We start from the raw sequence: 16,366 nt of genomic DNA, 5'->3' as shown, positions 1-16,366 counted from the left end.
TTCAAGAGTCGACCTTTCGTGAGGTCTTTCACCATTTAAAAGGGAGATATATAATTTAAAATAAATTATGAACAGTGCGGTTTTTCTTTTAAATCTGTTTTCTTTCGACATCCTTTGTTTTTAAGTACATTTTGCACTTAACTAGGTCATAGCTGTATTGTTCCCGGGTCGGTATGCCCCTTTGTTCTGCATGGTAAATTTCGCTATTGTGTGTTTTTTACAATTTGTTTTGTGTGATCGGAAAGTCCCATTTGGGTGCAGGACGATTTTTTACGTACATTGTGGGGCCAGGGAGATGATATTAAGAGTAAAGAAGAAAAAAATTAAAGGACAGAGAAAAAGGAAATAAAAAGGAGAGGTGGGAGCGCTTCTGGGCACGTTTATGTTCTTGGTGCAGTTAGTGCCTTCAATGGCTTGTCTCCACCAGATCCAGCCACTTAAGCAAGAGAATCCTCTGGCAACAAAGCATGTCAAACATCTTCAGCATGGTTAATCAGTGCACCCACAAGCAGCTGGGCAACCATACCACAAATACCAAGTGCAATTCCAGAAAATTGTTCTACTGTGGATACAGCAGTGTTTATCTCGTTTTTTTTCTCTGTTTACCTTGTTATATGTCTTTGCACAGTTTTAGATCATTGTGTTAGAATTTTGGCTTACAGGGTTTTTTTCTCGCTTACTATCGCTGCGCTCCGTTTAGGTTTGTTTTGTCGCTATGTGTATATCGTTTTTTCTTTTTTGTACACCCCCTGTGGTTGCCCACACATTGACCTTCTGAAGCAGCTAATAACAATTCCACCTTTGTTTAAAATGATAAGAAAACATGATGTTTTACATAAGCCTCTTTTAAATTTTAGCCTTTTGGCAATGTGGCAACCTTGTTTTGTCGTGTGATCAAACTTTAAATTCCAAGAGACCCTCCTAGCTAGGTCTTTCACTATTTAAAGGGGAGATAGGCAATTAAAAAAAGGCATGAACAGTGCAGTGTTTCTTTTAAGGCAATTTGTTAAAGTCGGTTTTCTTTCGACATCCTTTGTTTTTCAAGTACATTTGCACTTAATTAGGTCATTGCTTATTGTTCCTGGGTCAGTATGCCCCTTTGTTCCACATGATAATTATTGCTATTGTCTGTTTTTTTTTTTTCACTTTGTGTTGTTACCACTCTGCCGGATTTCTACTGGCCAAAGATCATTTGCCTTCCGGGGAGCGAAAACTTAGAATTCGCTTCCCGTGGACTTAAGGACTATTGACTCAACGAAGATTTTTAAAACAAGACTTACTAAATTACTTTTAAATTAACTTAGAACTATTGTACATATTTTTATTTTTTTTAATTTCTAATTATGAATTTTTATTGTAAATAGTTTGTAATTAACTTTCGTTTACTTGTATTTTTTTTTTTTTACATTGCTGCTGAAAAGCCCTTTTTAGGGAGCGCAATTAAATTGTATGTATGTATGTATGTATGTATTTTTTATATGTATGTATGTATGTATGTATGTATGTATGTATGTATGTATGTATGTATGTATGTATGTATGTATGTATGTATGTATGTATGTATGTATGTATGTATGTATGTATGTATGTATGTATGTATGTATGTATGTATGTATGTATGTATGTATGTATGTATGTATGTATGTATGTATGTATGTATGTATGTATGTATGTATGTATGTATGTATGTATGTATGTATGTATGTATGTATGTATGTATGTATGTATGTATGTATGTATGTATGTATGTATGTATGTATGTATGTATGTATGTATGTATGTATGTATGTATGTATGTATGTATGTATGTATGTATGTATGTACTATGTGTGATCAGAAAGGAGGATGCTTTTTACTCATTCCTGAAGTATCAAATTACTGTCAAAATTGACCTCTGTCCTCCTTAATTTTATTTCTCAGGTGGGATTTAGAATTGAGATAAGAGCCATACCTCATTTGAAAGGATATGAAATGTGCTTCCAGAAAAAAATTTTTTTGTCTGAAACAACCCATAATACTTTTGAAAACATTAATTTAATTAACATAAATTAGCATAAATTTGCAAAAGATAATGGGCAAAAATAAAGAAACTTAAAAATGGTAAAAGTTTGCAAGAAAAGCTTAAAAACAAAAATGTTTTATATTTTATTGGCAAACTTTGCAGCAATTTCGGTTAAAAATGATTAAGGTATATTGTGGGGCCAGGGAGATAATATTAAGAGTAAAAAAGGGGGGAATAAAAGGACAGAGAAAACTGTTAGTAACAAAAAAGAAGGAGTGAAAGTGCATGTGGGAGTGTGTATGTATGTATGTTTGCTACGAAGGTCTGATAGAGGAAACAGCGAAGGATGAGCAAGAACTGGTTACCTACGAAATAATCCTGGTTTAATAGCTTTGGATCGCAACCGTCAAACTGGAAGACCTTTCAACGACAACCTGTGCTTCTTTCGAGCTCTTGCACTCCATAATGGCTGCCACACGAAGAATCTGGAAAGGGATGCACACCACTATTACCAGGTGTATCGACAAGCTAAACCAGATATAAAAAAGTTCTGTGGTGTTACATTTAAGGAACTCTCTGACCTAGAGCAACTCTTTGAAGTTAATATCCTTGTTTACTCACTGGAACCCACAAAACTGGACGAAGATGATGATGGAAATGGTGAATATGATGACCAAAGCAAACCGAAGCTTTCAGCAGAACTTCTCTACCGTTCTTTCCGCCAATATTCAAGTACCCTCTACCTCAACCTCTATCAGAATCACTTCTCCTACATCACAGACATGAAAAAGTACTCCAAATCGTACTCTTGTTCTCGATGTGGGAAATACTGTAAAAGATGGATTCATGCTAAACCGCCACGAGAATACTTGCGACGCTAAAGTTCGTTTCAAGTTTCCTGGTGGTGCGTACAAGACTCCTCCCACCATCTTCGAGCTTCTAGAAGATGAAGGTTTCACCATTCCCCACCACTTGAAATTCTCCCCTTATAGAGCAACATTCGACTTTGAGTGTATGTTCAATTCTCAAACTGGTCTTGACGATACCGAAAAACTGACCTGGACGGCCAAACATATTCCACTTAGCGTCAGTGTTTGTTCTAATATCCCAGGGTACGATCAACCAAAATGCTTTGTGTCAGATGATGATTCCCAGCAGCTCGTCAAAGAGATGGTGGATTACTTAGTTGAAATCAGTCAAGAAAGTTTTTGCCTCGTAAGATTTTTCCAGCGTATTTGATGCCATTGACCAAAAACTAGAAGAAATAAAACAGCAGTCAGACCAATCGACCAGAGAGAGTAACATCCAAGAAGGTAGCGATGATAAGGCAGATCTTATGGAGACCGATGATGATGAAGACGAAGAGATTGAGTCTGAAAAAGAAGATCAAGCGTTTTTAGACAATGAAGTGGAGGAGGAGCAAGGTCCTTCCTTTTACAGAGCTTTAGATCGTGAAAGAGAGGATGAAGATTCGAATGAGGACTATGTTCAACATAAGCCAGAAGTGACCAGCACTGAACCTACGAAGAAAAAGGAACATCCCTTAAAGAAGAAACTAAGGGATAGACTTGTCGAATACCTGAAAGAACTTCCCGTTATAGGATTTAACTCAGGAAAATACGACCTGAATGCAGTTAAGAAGTTTCTCTTTCCATTTCTGGTTAAAAATGAGCAAGCAATGACCACCTTCATCCCTTACTAATAGTAACATTTCTACTGAAGACTACCAATACTGCCAAAAAGTCTGGTCCGAAAAAAACATGCAATCTTTCAATGTCAACTGATGGGGACATGTCTGTTTGCGTAGTTACTTCTTTCGATAGTAAAAATAATGATTTCGCTTCGACTTTAATATCATCGGAGTTCTTTGACAGAGCGTTTTCTTCAGAAATCGAAGCCAGTGCCTCTTTAATTGTCTGAAAAGTGAGTATTGAAATTGTCATTGTTTTTTTTATCCCCCCAAATTAGTAACACTAATTATCTCAAAGTATGAACCATGTAGTAAAAGTCGTGTAGCTGCTGTCGTTGTCGTCGAGCTGCACGTTGCTCACTTATTACTTGTGGTTTTTTTTGCCTGCTTGTGTGAAAAAATTGTTGGCACTGCATCTTCCTCTAACTTTTTCTTCCACCGACAGTGGCCATTTAAGTTTTCTTGAAGACGGACTGTGTCGTCAAACGCATCAGGACAAAAATGGTGAGAACCCAATCTCGGATCTTTAGGCAAAGTGGTTCGCTTGACAGCAATAATCCACTTTTTTCTTAATTTTTCATTCCTGGGAAAACTGTGGAGCGTTGAACTTGAGCCACTCCTGTTTTTTGTCGAAAAATTACACCCAAAAGCGCAACAACTTGGCATTTTTTTCTTGTTTACATCTTTAAACTTCGCGTGTAGCTTTAAACTTTGCGGGGAGCCGTGAAACGTCATCAATCTCACAACTCATTGCGTGATTCAAAGATGGCGGCCACTTGCGATCGGAAGCCGTAAAAGTGCGTTGTTTGAAGTAGATTTACTGCTAAATGGTAGCGAACTGCACAATTTTATTGGTTTATGAACTTGTAAGCGATTATCCAAGGTTGCAATGTTGTGCATTGTTGATTTGAACTTTAATGGAAGGTCGACGAATTAAAGAATTTCCTCAGGGATCAAGATTTCAACCTTTCTGTAAAGAAATGGGACTTGTTGGAGAAGGTTTTCGGCGCCGCAAAACTCGGCATTGGGAAATGTGCAACTACAGAGGAAGGCAAAACAACCAAAGAAAATGAGAAGAAACAAAGGTTGGCATTAGAGGGTGGGCTTATCCAGCTACCCTCCCCACGTGCACTGAAAGTCAGCTGGCAAGCAGGAAGCCTCTACTTTCCTGATGCAATTGAAAGTGATGTTGAACAATACTTGAAGGTTCATGGGCCAAAGGTGATTTTGAAAGGAGCCAGTCTGTTTGAATCATGGTATTTGATGGAAAAATCATCCCACAACATTAGGCCAAACATTAACTACTGCTTTATACATTTTATATATTCCTTTTATGCATGGCAATCCTACTATCTGGCAGCTCGGCTTCAATTGTATTGCAGCTGTTTCAGCACATGGGAGTAGCTTGTTTTTCCCTGAAGACATTCTTCAAGCACCAACGTGTAAGTTATTTATAGAGATAATAGGATGAAATCCCAATGCAAATTTATAAACTCTGTCAATGTCTACTTTCAAGAAGTACAGTAACCACAGTATTGCCCCCACTGTTAGGGCTCCCAGATGAAATTGCCAAGGAGGGGATTCTCAGTTTATTTAGTTTTTTAGTGAAAGAGGATAATGTGAGTGATAGTATTGTGATGCAGATCGACAACTAGTTTTATAATCAAACCAGGAATTATTATTTCCCAATACCAGGAAAAACTGTTTCCAGCTGTGCACTTGTACTGGAAGTCATACCAAAAGAAAATTATCAACAAGTTAAAGGAGTTGGGTCAGCCACTGGTCATAGCCGGAGATGGACGCCACGATAGTATGGGGCATTGTGCTAAATTTGGTGCATACACCATATTTTGTTGCACTTCACCCCTCATCATTCACTTTTCCCTTGAACAGGTAAACATAGATAAATTGTAATGACCCATTGACTTTCTGACACAATATTCTTTAGCTGATAAAGCTTGGTATATTTTTCTGGTGAGAAAACAATATTACATGCCCAGGTTGTTATATTCTGAATTTTTCTTCAATTTAACATTAAAAAACAAAACAAAAAACAAAACAAGCTTATTTTTTTATTTTCCCCTACACCATAATTCAGGCAACCAAATAACAACAATAGGCAAAAAAGTAATATTTGTAGAGGACTGTTCCGGTAAGTAGCCCAGGGATGGAGCTCCTTGGGTTCAAAAACTGCATGGGATATCTTCTAGGGCCACAACAGCTCTGTTGCCCGGGTTTGTTACACTCGTTGGAAGCCTTACAGGAATGTTCGTTGCCTTACTTGTGATCGCTTTGGCCACATGGCATGCGAATGTCTTTATAATCAACATCCTTCTCAGTTCACCTATCACCCCCTATGAGAGGGGTTCAGAGGTCCTAAGGATTAGCTTAGCTTTTGAGTAGGCGATCATGGGAGTGACTATCCTGCGCTGAGTTGGAGTTCCTGAGATGGCTGAGGAGAGTGCAGATGAAATCACGATTGATTTCAGGAAACAGAAGCTCGACGTGGAATTGAAAGAAAATGACATCTGTCAAACACATCGCATTGGTCGGAAAAAACATGGCCAGCATAGGCAAATAATTGTGAAATTCACACGCAGCAACATCAAGTCAGCGATCAAGCTTAAGAAGAAAGTTTTCGCTGCGCTCCGTTTAGGTTTGTTTTCTCATTATGTATATAATATTGTTTTTCCTTGTTTGTATTGGCTCTGTGGTTGTTCGCATGTTGACCTTCTGAAGCAACTGATAACCATTCCACCCTTCAATAAAGTGGAAAGAAAATGTTATATTTTACATAAGCCAGTTTTGAATATTAGCCTTTTGGCAATGTGGCAAACATGTTTTGTCAAGTTACCAAACTTTAAATTCCAAGAGACCTTCCTTGAGTATGGTGGCCTAAGATTGCCATAGTCAAAGTGGTATCGAATTGTAAAAAAAATGTACAAAAATAAAAATAAAGAAATAGAAAATAAAAACGCCTAGCTCACTATTCTTATGAAAAATCAAATCACCTGGCCTGCAAACAGATATGTATTGTTCCTGGGTCGGTATGCCCCTTTGCTTTGCAAGGTAATTTTCGTAATTGTCTGTTCCACCCGTCAAAGCTGCTGAACCAGTGGAGCTTGTGTTTTTGTAACGCTTGTTTCACGTTCTTGGCCGCTTGGTTGCTTTGTTTTTTTGTTTGCGTTGGTTTCGTTCATCTACGTTTCATTGCCCTATTCAGGTTAAAAAAATGTTCTACTGTGGACACAGCAGTGTTTATCTTGTTATATTTTCTCCATTTACCTTGCTATATTTTCTTAGCACAGCTATTTATTAGTTGTTTGTATTCCCTCTGTGGTTGTTCGCACATTGACCTTCTGAAGCAGCTTATAACAATTCCACCTTTCCATAAAATGGCAAAAGAACATGGCATTGACCTTCTGAAGCAGCTAATAACACTTCCACCTTTTGATAAAATGGTAAGAAAACATGATGTTTTACATAAGCCTGTCTTGAATATTAGCCTTTTGGCTATGTGGCAACCTTGTTTTGTCGTGTGACCAAACTTAAAATTCCAAGAGACACTCCTAGAGGTCTTTCACCATTTAAAAGGGAGATCGACAATTTCAAACATGTTATGAACAGTGCAGTTGTTCTTTCAACGCAATTTGTAAAAGTCCGTTTTCTTTCGACATCCTTTGTTTTTCAAGTACATTTGAACTTAATTAGGTCATTACTTTTTGTTCCTGGGTCAGTATGCCCATTTGTTCCGCATGGTAATTTTCGCCATTGTCTGGGTTTTTTTCCACTTTGTGTTTTGTGATTAGAAAGGAGGATGATATTAAGAAATGTAAAGAAGGGGGAAAATAAAAGGCAGAGAAAATGGGAACAAAAAGGAGGAGTGGAAGCGCTTTTAGGCATGTGTATGTTCTTGAAAAAGTTAGCGCCTTCAATGGCTCGTCTCCACCTTTTCTGCTCCTGTGGCTTAAGCAAGAGAATCCTCTGGCAACAAAGTGTGGCAAACATCTCCAGCATGGTTAATCAGTCCACCCACAAGCAGCGGAGCAACCATACCACAGATACCAAGTGCAGTCTACTGTGACTTTTGGCCTTAACCCTAGGTGGGTATAGGGCGGGGACAGCAGTGTTTATCTTGTTCTATTTTCTCCAATTACCTTGATATGTTTTCTTCGCACAGTTCTACATCGTGTTAGAATTTTGGTTCGCTGGGATTTTTCCTCCCTCGCTACCGCTGCGCTCTGTTTAGGTTTGCTTTCTTATTATGTGTATATTGTTTTTTTCCTCCTTTGTATTGCCTCAGTGGTTGTCCACACATTGACCTTTTGAAGCAGCTAATAACAATTCCACCTTTCGATAAAACGATAAGAAAATGTGATGTTTTACATAAGCCTGTTTTGAATATTAGCCTTTTGGCAATGTGGCAACCTTGTTTGTCATGTTATCAAACTTTAAATTCCAAGAGACCCTCCTAGCTACGTCTTTCACTATTTTAAAGGAAGATAGACAATTTAAAATTGTTTTTCAGGTACATTTGCACTTAACTAGGTCATTGATGGCGCGAAAAAAGAAAAAAAAAAGACAGGAGAAGTGGAAACACCTTAAAAGCTTTTTTAAAGGCATTAAAGAAAATGAGAAACAAAGGAAAGGGAAGGAGAAGGGAAACTTCAAAGGAGCGCCTTTGTGATAGTGCTAAAAAACAAAGGAGGAGAAAAGAAAGGAATCAGAAAAGCAAGGGATTAGATAAGAAGCAATGAAGACAGAGAAAAAATAAAGGGAAAGCGAGGGAGGAGAAGAAAGGGTAGAATTGATGACAGGTAGAAATTGGTGAAAAGTGGAAAGTGGTAAAAGATTGGAAATGGAATGAAATGGGAATGTTCTTTTCTGGTCAGCCGGACAGCAGCTGTGATTTTCATTCCCCTGGGTTTTTCTTGTTTCTCAGCCAGTCGATTGTATTCAAACCCTTGAGGAGAAGTTGAAAGTCTTGGAGGACAAGATTTCGTAGATCGATCCTTGCCACTGCATAACAACATGTTCCTGCAAAACAACAGCCAAAACTAGTGGTTGTCCGTGTAAAACAGCAAAGGTACACTGCACTGATTTGTGTATGTGCGGTACAAAGAGAAAGTCGTGCCAAAACAAGCAGGTAAAATATTATGTCTTGAGATTCATTCATTCAAAAGTCAAGGTCTTCATTTGGAATAAATTTCCTACAGTTTGTTGTTATCTCGACACATTTTAGATAAATCAAGGACCAAGTGAACGAACTTTAGCCGAGGGACCTCAAGAAAGACTGCCTGAAGAAGACGAGAGGATATTGGAGAACCGGAGAGTGAAAGTAAGTTGTATTGGTGACAAACAAAAATTATAGTTTTGTGTTAGAAACTGATCGTGTTGTTATTATATCTTGGATTGCTTTGGAACAGCACCGAGGATTTTGTAGCATTGAAGATATTTACTACATGTACCAGGCTTGTTTTGTTCTATCTTGGTTAATAGGGCTCTAGTAGCCAAAATGGTTAGGAATCAGACTGTGAAAAATTATTATAATCAACAGTTGTCACAAATAAGTCCTTTCCCAGTTTTGAATCAATATGGCTGAAAATAAATAGTTTCACTTACCGATTTTTTCATGTGGTAATATCCTGAGATGTTTAGAAAGCCCAATAATGTTGTAGCATTGGAAATATTTATTACAAGTGCCATATTTTGCTTTATTTGGGCTTTACAATTGGGCTCTAGTAGCCACATGGTCTGGAATCAGACTGTGAAATAAAACATTTCACTAAGTCAAGTCAATTTCCTAATATGAAAATGGATGTTGATGACATAAATTTCACTTGCTCATTATTCTAGTTTTCAAGTCAAAAAGTAGATGTAGGACTAAATGCTACTCTTATTAACTTTTTTTGGGAGTTCATTGCAACTTTAGACGAGCAAATGGTGTGTCAGCTGTGTGTTCGGGCAATGAGTCGAGGTGTGCGAAGCATGGAATATGTGGACAGTCTTCTAATAATGGAAGATGAAGATCATAATGACTCTGGGAATGCAAACGCATTCTCAGAAGATTCTGCAGGCCTTTCACAGGCTCAGCAAACTGATCTGTCTGCAGGCAGTGTTGGCTCCCAGCACCCTCTGCCACCCAGTGAGCCAACACCAAACTGGTGCAAGTGCCAGCAATGTCAACCAATGGCACAGGACATTGAGAACAGATGCTGTGGATACAGGAATCGCATCACAACCAAAAGGCGTTTCCAAAAGTTGTGTCTGGATCCAGAAGTTCTAGAACTTTGCATAAGGAATAGAGCAGACATAAGAAATGACCGTGAAAACAACAGCACATCATCTTTCAGGAAAGCTGCTTACCGGCAGTTTATTTTGGAAAAATATGGTCGCCTAGGAAAGGGTAACCGAAAGGTTGCACCATCCTGTGTGGTACTAAGGGTTAGAAGGCAGTATCCTTCCCCAACCGGCATATATATGGGGTTTCGAGCAGAGTGATGTAAATAAACGTTTTTTTTTAGTTGGTTCAAAGCATGTTTTTGTCAAATCCTGCCTTTTAGTAGAGTTTCATTGCTTTCATTTGCCATGTCGGTTGAGTAGCCGCACTTCATCTTAGCTAAAACCCAGGAGGAATAAATAATATGGTCCAGCCATATTCTTTGATGTCCTTTTTGCCACACTTTCAGCCTGGTGGTACTGCTTTGGTAGATTCTTTTTCGACCGCTTCCACTTCGACGGCCGCCACAGGAAGACATCGCCAACTTAAAGCAAAAATAACGCAAAAAAAATCGAACTTCAACAAAATGATGCACCAGACAGGCTCTGCTAACACTAGAGACAGATTGTTGATTGAAATTTCCTCACTCTATTCAAGGATGTACGCGATATACAAAGATTGAAAAGCTTGCACGGATTCTCTGACGACTTTGAAATAGTTTGCCTAACGCTTTCAAACAGAATCACCTGGTCACGGACATGCGCAGTGCGTGAGATCGTTCCTTTAAACAGCTCACACTGCATCGAATTATCTGTGTATACGCAACACCTCGTAAAAAAAAGAAGCTTCCAAAGACGTAATCAAATTAACCCTGCATACCAGGTCGTTAACAAGGTTCTCCTTAAGGAGTTAATGCACACTCCTTGAGAATTGTATTATGAGCAATGTATGAAAACTAACTGAAATTATTATTGATCTGAAATACTGGTGACTGTAAGTGACTTTAGCTTAAATTATTTTTTTTTCTGGTTGATTACACATTTGTTTTAATTGTGTGCTGTTTTCTTCAAAAGCAATGGAAGACATGGAAGATGCTTTTAACTTTGGCCTTCAGAAATTGGGATACAGCCAGTTATTAGACGGTCAGAGAAAAGTTGTGGAGGCATATTTCAGTGGATGGGGCATGTTTTTTTCGTTCTCCAACTAGATCGGGCAAATCACTGATTTGAAATTGTCTCATTTGTGTTTGAGGGAATCACAGTCAGGGAGTAGTAACTACCAAAAATCAAACTACTATATATCCTCTGTTTATCTTGTGGTGGCCCCTTTCGTGTCTTTAATATAAGACCAAGTCGCAGGTTTGAGAAGTTGTGGTATAGCAACAGCCATTACCGACCCTAAAATTACTACCGCCAAAATGAAAGACATCCGACTCGGTCGGTTTTACCCAGGTTTTACCTTGCATTTGGAAGTTCAGAGGCTCTATTGAACTCTCGCAGAACTGTTATTCGAGAACTGAAGGATTCAATTGAAGCTGTTTTTATCGACAAAAGTCACTGTATTGCAAAATGGTACAAGAGCTAGAGCATGGGGTTTAAGACAATCCATAAGGTTGAGTAATTTTAAGTTTTAGTGGACAAAAACCTTGAACAGTTGAATCCCGATAACTTGAACCCTCAATATAAACTCGAAACTCCCGCTGACGCAAACCATTTTCGATAATATTAGTGCAAAGTCATTTTCTTACAAATTTTATCCTCGATAACTCAAAACCCCGATAACTCGAACCTTTTTGGAGTTCGAGTTATCGGGTTTCAACTGTAGCATAAATCATTTTTTCGCGCGTGAATTTATAAAAAAAAAAAAAAAAATTAGATAAAAAAAAAAAAAAAAAAAAAAAAAAAAAAAAAAAAAAAAAAAAAAAAAAAAAAAAAAAAAAAAAAAAAAAAAAAAAAATTTAAAAAAAAAAAAAAAAAAAAAAAAAAAAATTAAAAGAAAAAAAAAAAAAAGAACTTACATTAAGAACTACATAGAATACAATTAGCCACAAGTGATTCAGGTCGACCTCGCGACTCCGTCGATCGCTTTTTTCGCTTTGGAGACTGCCTACCTTATTAAAGCTCGCTTCAAAGACTTATGAGAGGTCGACTTGGAGCAAGTCTACTTGAATAAACTTTCAAGGCGAGAAGTGGAAAGTACGGTATTAAAATTGGCTTTTAAAAACGGAGCAACCACAGAACGGGGGCGGGCGTTTCTCCCGGTTTTACGCTGAAAATTATTGGCACTAAATCAAAAAGAAAAGTTACCTGTTGCAGTTTTGTATCCTTCTTCTTTGTTTCCTCTTAATTCAACGCGGAATGATAGTACAAAACGCCAACAGCTCTGCCATGTGTCCGTGCATCGTCCCGCCATCCCCACCATGTTGACTCCACGAAAAGGCTCGTTTCTTGTGATCAGCGGGTTTATCTGGCGTTTTCCACGTTTTGTATGATCACAGGTTTTGTCCTCATAGTCATTCATGCGGGCTTCGTGTGATTCAAGAAGCTGTAAGACACTACAATGGATCATATACCCTGTACCAAGCGAAATCTTGTTTTGGCGGGCTGATGCGATTCGTCCAGTTATTAAGGGTGGGCCGATACATTTTTCAAAACGATACGATATCGATACGATATTTGCCTTTTTTCTCGATATCGATATCGATATCGATATTATGAGTCATTTCCGCCCTGACGTCATTGGTATGTCACGTGATTTGTTAAAGAATTCAAAAGACAGTCCTGGCGTTGAAGATGTTGGCCACGATGCTGATTTTTGGTCTTTTTGATTCACTTTTGCATCAAGGCAAGAAATATTCACATATTGACAAGGATAACAATATTTGTTTGGCAAAATTGCATTTTTGTAACCTCGGTGCTGACAGGAGACCGCAGGCTCAGGTCACGTGTGCAGTATCGAAACGTATCGAAAGTGCGATATTTATTGAAAGTATCGATACTTTTCAAAATTGTCAAAATATCGATGTATCGAATATTTGGTATCGTATCGGCCCACCCTTACCAGTTATTGATTTAGTGAAGTCAGTGAATTTTATCGAATTTTATGTGAATTAAGCTGATATGCAATGCAATTTATATGATATGTATAAATGCTGATATGTGATGCAATTTAGCGAATATGTGATGCTAAATTGCAGCTGATCGCTAAATTTGTCTTTTCGTTCACTGTTGCTTAGTTTTATGGAGGCAACTGTTAAAGGCGAATTAGGACAGTTTTTAAACCAGAAAATATCTGCGGAGTCTTTAAGGTACGTGTAAGCTATCTGGTGCAGTTTAAGTCAGATTGAAAGTTACACTGTATAAGAAGGCCTTTGGTTTTGATCAGGTAGTTTTTTTTTCACTAGCTCTGTAGATGACATAATTTGTTCTTGGCTAGCTATACAATGATGTAGTAAATAGTTTTTTTTCCACTGTAGCTCTGTAGATGACATTGTTCTTGGCTATATAGTAAGTGTCTTGGAGCAACTTGGGGAGGATGAGGAATTTGATGTTGATGAGTTTGCTGAGATAATGGCTGCTTACATCCCAGGGTTTGATGCAGTGAACAGGTACAGTGGAATTGTATTTAGCCTACTAATTCATGATCATGTAATTTAGCTTTAATTTTTTTACTGGCGAACAAACTTGAGCAGTTGGTGGCCAAATGGCCACTATGCAAAAAAAAAAAAAGAAGGGTTGACTTGTAATATGATGGTACTAGTTTTATCATTGGTTTGAGGTTTATTCTTGGGCAATAATCAGAGTTTTTTTTTTTTGGGGGGGGGGGAGGACTAGGACTTTAGAGGCAGGGTTAAGAGGAAAGTGCATGCAGATGTTGCGGTTTGAGTCGTTCAAATCTGCAAAGCAGCAAGGCATGCGAGGCAAAGCAGTGAGGCGTACGAGGCAAGGCAGCAAGGGGTGCGATGCATCAGGGCAAGAAACTTTCGTCTCAATTCATTTGTCCATTCGGACAAGTGCAATGTGTCCAAACCACAATTAACTACTTGTCCGAAAAAATCTGACATAACAATACCGGGCCTGAAAAGTTCATTTTTTGTTTTTTTAGGGAAAAAATCTAATAACTAATAAAATTAATAAAGAAACTCCACAGTATAAAATAATGTTTATCATTTGAGAATGAATGCATTTTGTTGTATTTTTCCTCATATCAAACCAACTCAAACTCTTTCTGCCAAGCTGGCAGAAATTTTTCTGACATGCTTTGTTTTGTTTCTTTTGGAAAGGAACATCTCTGACAGTACTGCATAGTGATTCCAGTGACCTTTTAAAAAAATGTCAATTATTTTGATTGAAACAAAGGCATTGTTGATACACTCCACAAGCAATAGAAAAAGATCGCCATTATGCTGTACAGCTGGACTCACGTGGAAATTAATGGCGGCACTTCATGCATTGCATAACAAAATCATGACACTTTGTTGATTTTATGTACAAGCTAAGTATTTTTAGGGCAGTAAAGTTGTCAGATATGGAAATGATTTATTCTATATCAAAGTCAAGAAAACAAATGTAATTTTTTTTACGTGGCCGTCCAATCAGACAACTGGGATCATATTTTTCCTTGTCCAAATGGAAAAGTTACCCGTCTCGGGTGTTTGGATGGCCTAAGCTTCCTGCTCTGGGCATGCTGGGCAGAAATCCTGCATCCCAATAAAAAGGCTAACCACAAGCTACCTAAGGTAACTGTAGGCTAACAGGAGTGCCATTTAGGCTAACCAGAGTGCCATTTAAACATGAATTTCAGTCCGTACTGCACAATTTCGGCTGCAATGTTTATGTGAGCCTCACATGAAGGAATGTTTACTAGCAAAACTAAAACTTCTGTGACAAACTTACCTTTTCCTTCATTACTAACGCCAGATATCCTTGCAGAACAAATAATAACAAGTAGAAGAACCTTGGCCCTATTTGAAACCGACGTTTCAGCACATCGGGAATTCTTGAACTAAACGAACCGTAATGGTGGACTAAAAAACTCCATGTATGCTGTCACCGAAGTGTAATGTTTCAACGAATTCAAAACAAAAACAAACCCCGAGTCTGCCCGGTACGGACTGCAAATCAGCTTTAAGCTAGCCGAAGTGCTAATTTAGGCGGATCATGTGTACTTTCCCTCCCCCGTCCCCCCCGTCGCTGGCCGTCGGTTCTTCTCTCTCCTGCCCCCTTCTTTCTCCCTCATTCACTCCCTTAGTTTTTCTCTGTCTTTAGTACCGGTAGCGGGGTCCGGGGGCACACCCGCTTGGCGGCATTTGATTCTTCCTTGAGTGACGATCTGGGACACACTCGATGAGGGAGACTGGGAGCGCAACGCTGTTGGCATTCGCCCCGGAACCAAAAAGGTCAAGGGTTAGGTGGCGGCGGATGGCACTTGGGAGTGCTCTTCTTGTCTGGTTTTTTTTTTTTAATCTTTTACACTGTTGACTTCTACATAAAAAATATTATAATCGGTCACTCAGGTCGGGGGGCATCCCCGACCCCCAAGAGGGGAAGGCCCGCCTACCCCCTGTTTTTATATTCTACCCACTTTGCCAAAACTTATGCCCCTGCGTTTTTCCATTCTTTTTGAGCTTTTCATCATAGTAACAATAGAATTTTTACGGTCAGGGCTAGCAACTAAAGCAAAACAAGCAAAAACTAATATACAAACTTGGGTGAGTAGTGCAGCGAGCGAAGCAAAAATCTTTCAATTCATACTGAGTTTTTTTTTTTTTTTGTCTCGGTGTGGAAGCGCTTCGGACTTTTTGTGAGTTTCTTCGACTTGCTCTCTCGTTTCGCCGCCCTCGGTGGTAGGGGACTCCGAGCACTGGTAAGAAGGAAGCGGCATCAATCTGTTTTGCTAGAGATGGCAAACCCGACCAGTCGGGGGAACTTTCAGTGGGTCGGTCAGTTGTGTAAGAAGAAAGTGGTCTCTGCGTGTGGCGAGAGGCATCGCGAAACCAATGGAGAAGAACGATAGTAAAAATGAGGCAATCCTTGGTGGTGGGCGGGTGGCAGCGCAGAACTGGGCCAAAATGTACGCCCAAAATGTTCAAGAGGCTCAGCTCTCTTTTTTACAGTATGCAGCAGTCGCGGTCCTCGACGACTGTCGACGAGGAACTCGGCCGTGCATCTCGGCGCGCGAGTTCGGTCGTCGACTGATCTGACTGGCGCGAGTCGGTCGTAGTCGGTCCGTCGGTCGATAGTCGGTCGACATGTGGTCGCGGCCAATACACATATCCATTTAGGCTAACCGGAATGGCTCGCATGCCTTGCTTCCTCGTACTTTGTGATGACCCTTGTGGTTTAAACACAGTTTATTAGATTTTTCATCAGAGGTGCATGTACTGTGCATGTGTATAAATTTCATACCAAAAACAAATTTTAATGAGGCAAAAAACTATTGTAAAGGCCTCACT

The 16,366-nt window shown here is 39.0% G+C and overlaps 2 protein-coding genes and 1 pseudogene across 4 annotated transcripts in view; 2 read left to right on the top strand and 1 right to left on the bottom strand.

The window, feature by feature from the left end:
- Positions 1-12,419, bottom strand: part of LOC144644145 (uncharacterized) — an 83,258-nt pseudogene extending 70,839 nt beyond the window's left edge. The window contains exon 1 of the transcript XR_013569051.1: positions 12,219-12,419. The product of XR_013569051.1 is annotated as an uncharacterized LOC144644145 (transcript). The remainder of the gene's footprint in view (positions 1-12,218) is intronic.
- Positions 1-16,366, top strand: part of LOC144644153 (CUE domain-containing protein 2-like) — a 36,321-nt gene that overhangs the window by 4,303 nt on the left and 15,652 nt on the right. The window contains exons 1-3 of one of the 2 annotated variants that reach the window (XM_078503574.1): positions 5,233-5,585; positions 13,148-13,219; positions 13,388-13,519. In XM_078503574.1, the coding sequence (XP_078359700.1) occupies positions 5,488-5,585; positions 13,148-13,219; positions 13,388-13,519 (302 nt within the window). In that variant the 5' untranslated portion in view covers positions 5,233-5,487. Of the gene's footprint in view, positions 1-5,232; positions 5,586-13,147; positions 13,220-13,387; positions 13,520-16,366 lie in introns of those variants that run through there. The other variant, XM_078503575.1, reaches the window with a different exon arrangement.
- LOC144638536 (uncharacterized) lies at positions 7,088-10,193 on the top strand. The gene is made up of 3 exons (XM_078497732.1): positions 7,088-7,153; positions 8,935-9,030; positions 9,549-10,193. The coding sequence occupies exons 1-3, from the start codon at positions 7,088-7,090 to the stop codon at positions 10,191-10,193; spliced, it is 807 nt and encodes a 268-aa protein (XP_078353858.1).

Source organism: Oculina patagonica, chromosome 2 (assembly GCF_052425735.1).
Source record: "Oculina patagonica isolate OP01 chromosome 2, crgOcupat, whole genome shotgun sequence".
Lineage (NCBI taxonomy): Eukaryota > Metazoa > Cnidaria > Anthozoa > Scleractinia > Oculinidae > Oculina > Oculina patagonica.
The sequence above is the reverse complement of the archived record's forward strand: the minus strand, read 5'-3'. Positions and strand labels throughout refer to the sequence as shown.

Coding starts and splice junctions, on each gene's coding strand:
- LOC144638536 (XM_078497732.1), top strand. CDS start 7,088: ATGGCAAAAGAACATGGCATTGACCTTCTGAAGCAGCTAATAACACTT. Junction 7,154..8,934: donor TTCCACCTTTTGATAAAATG/GTAAGAAAACAT, acceptor GACACATTTTAG/ATAAATCAAGGACCAAGTGA. Junction 9,031..9,548: donor TGGAGAACCGGAGAGTGAAA/GTAAGTTGTATT, acceptor TCATTATTCTAG/TTTTCAAGTCAAAAAGTAGA.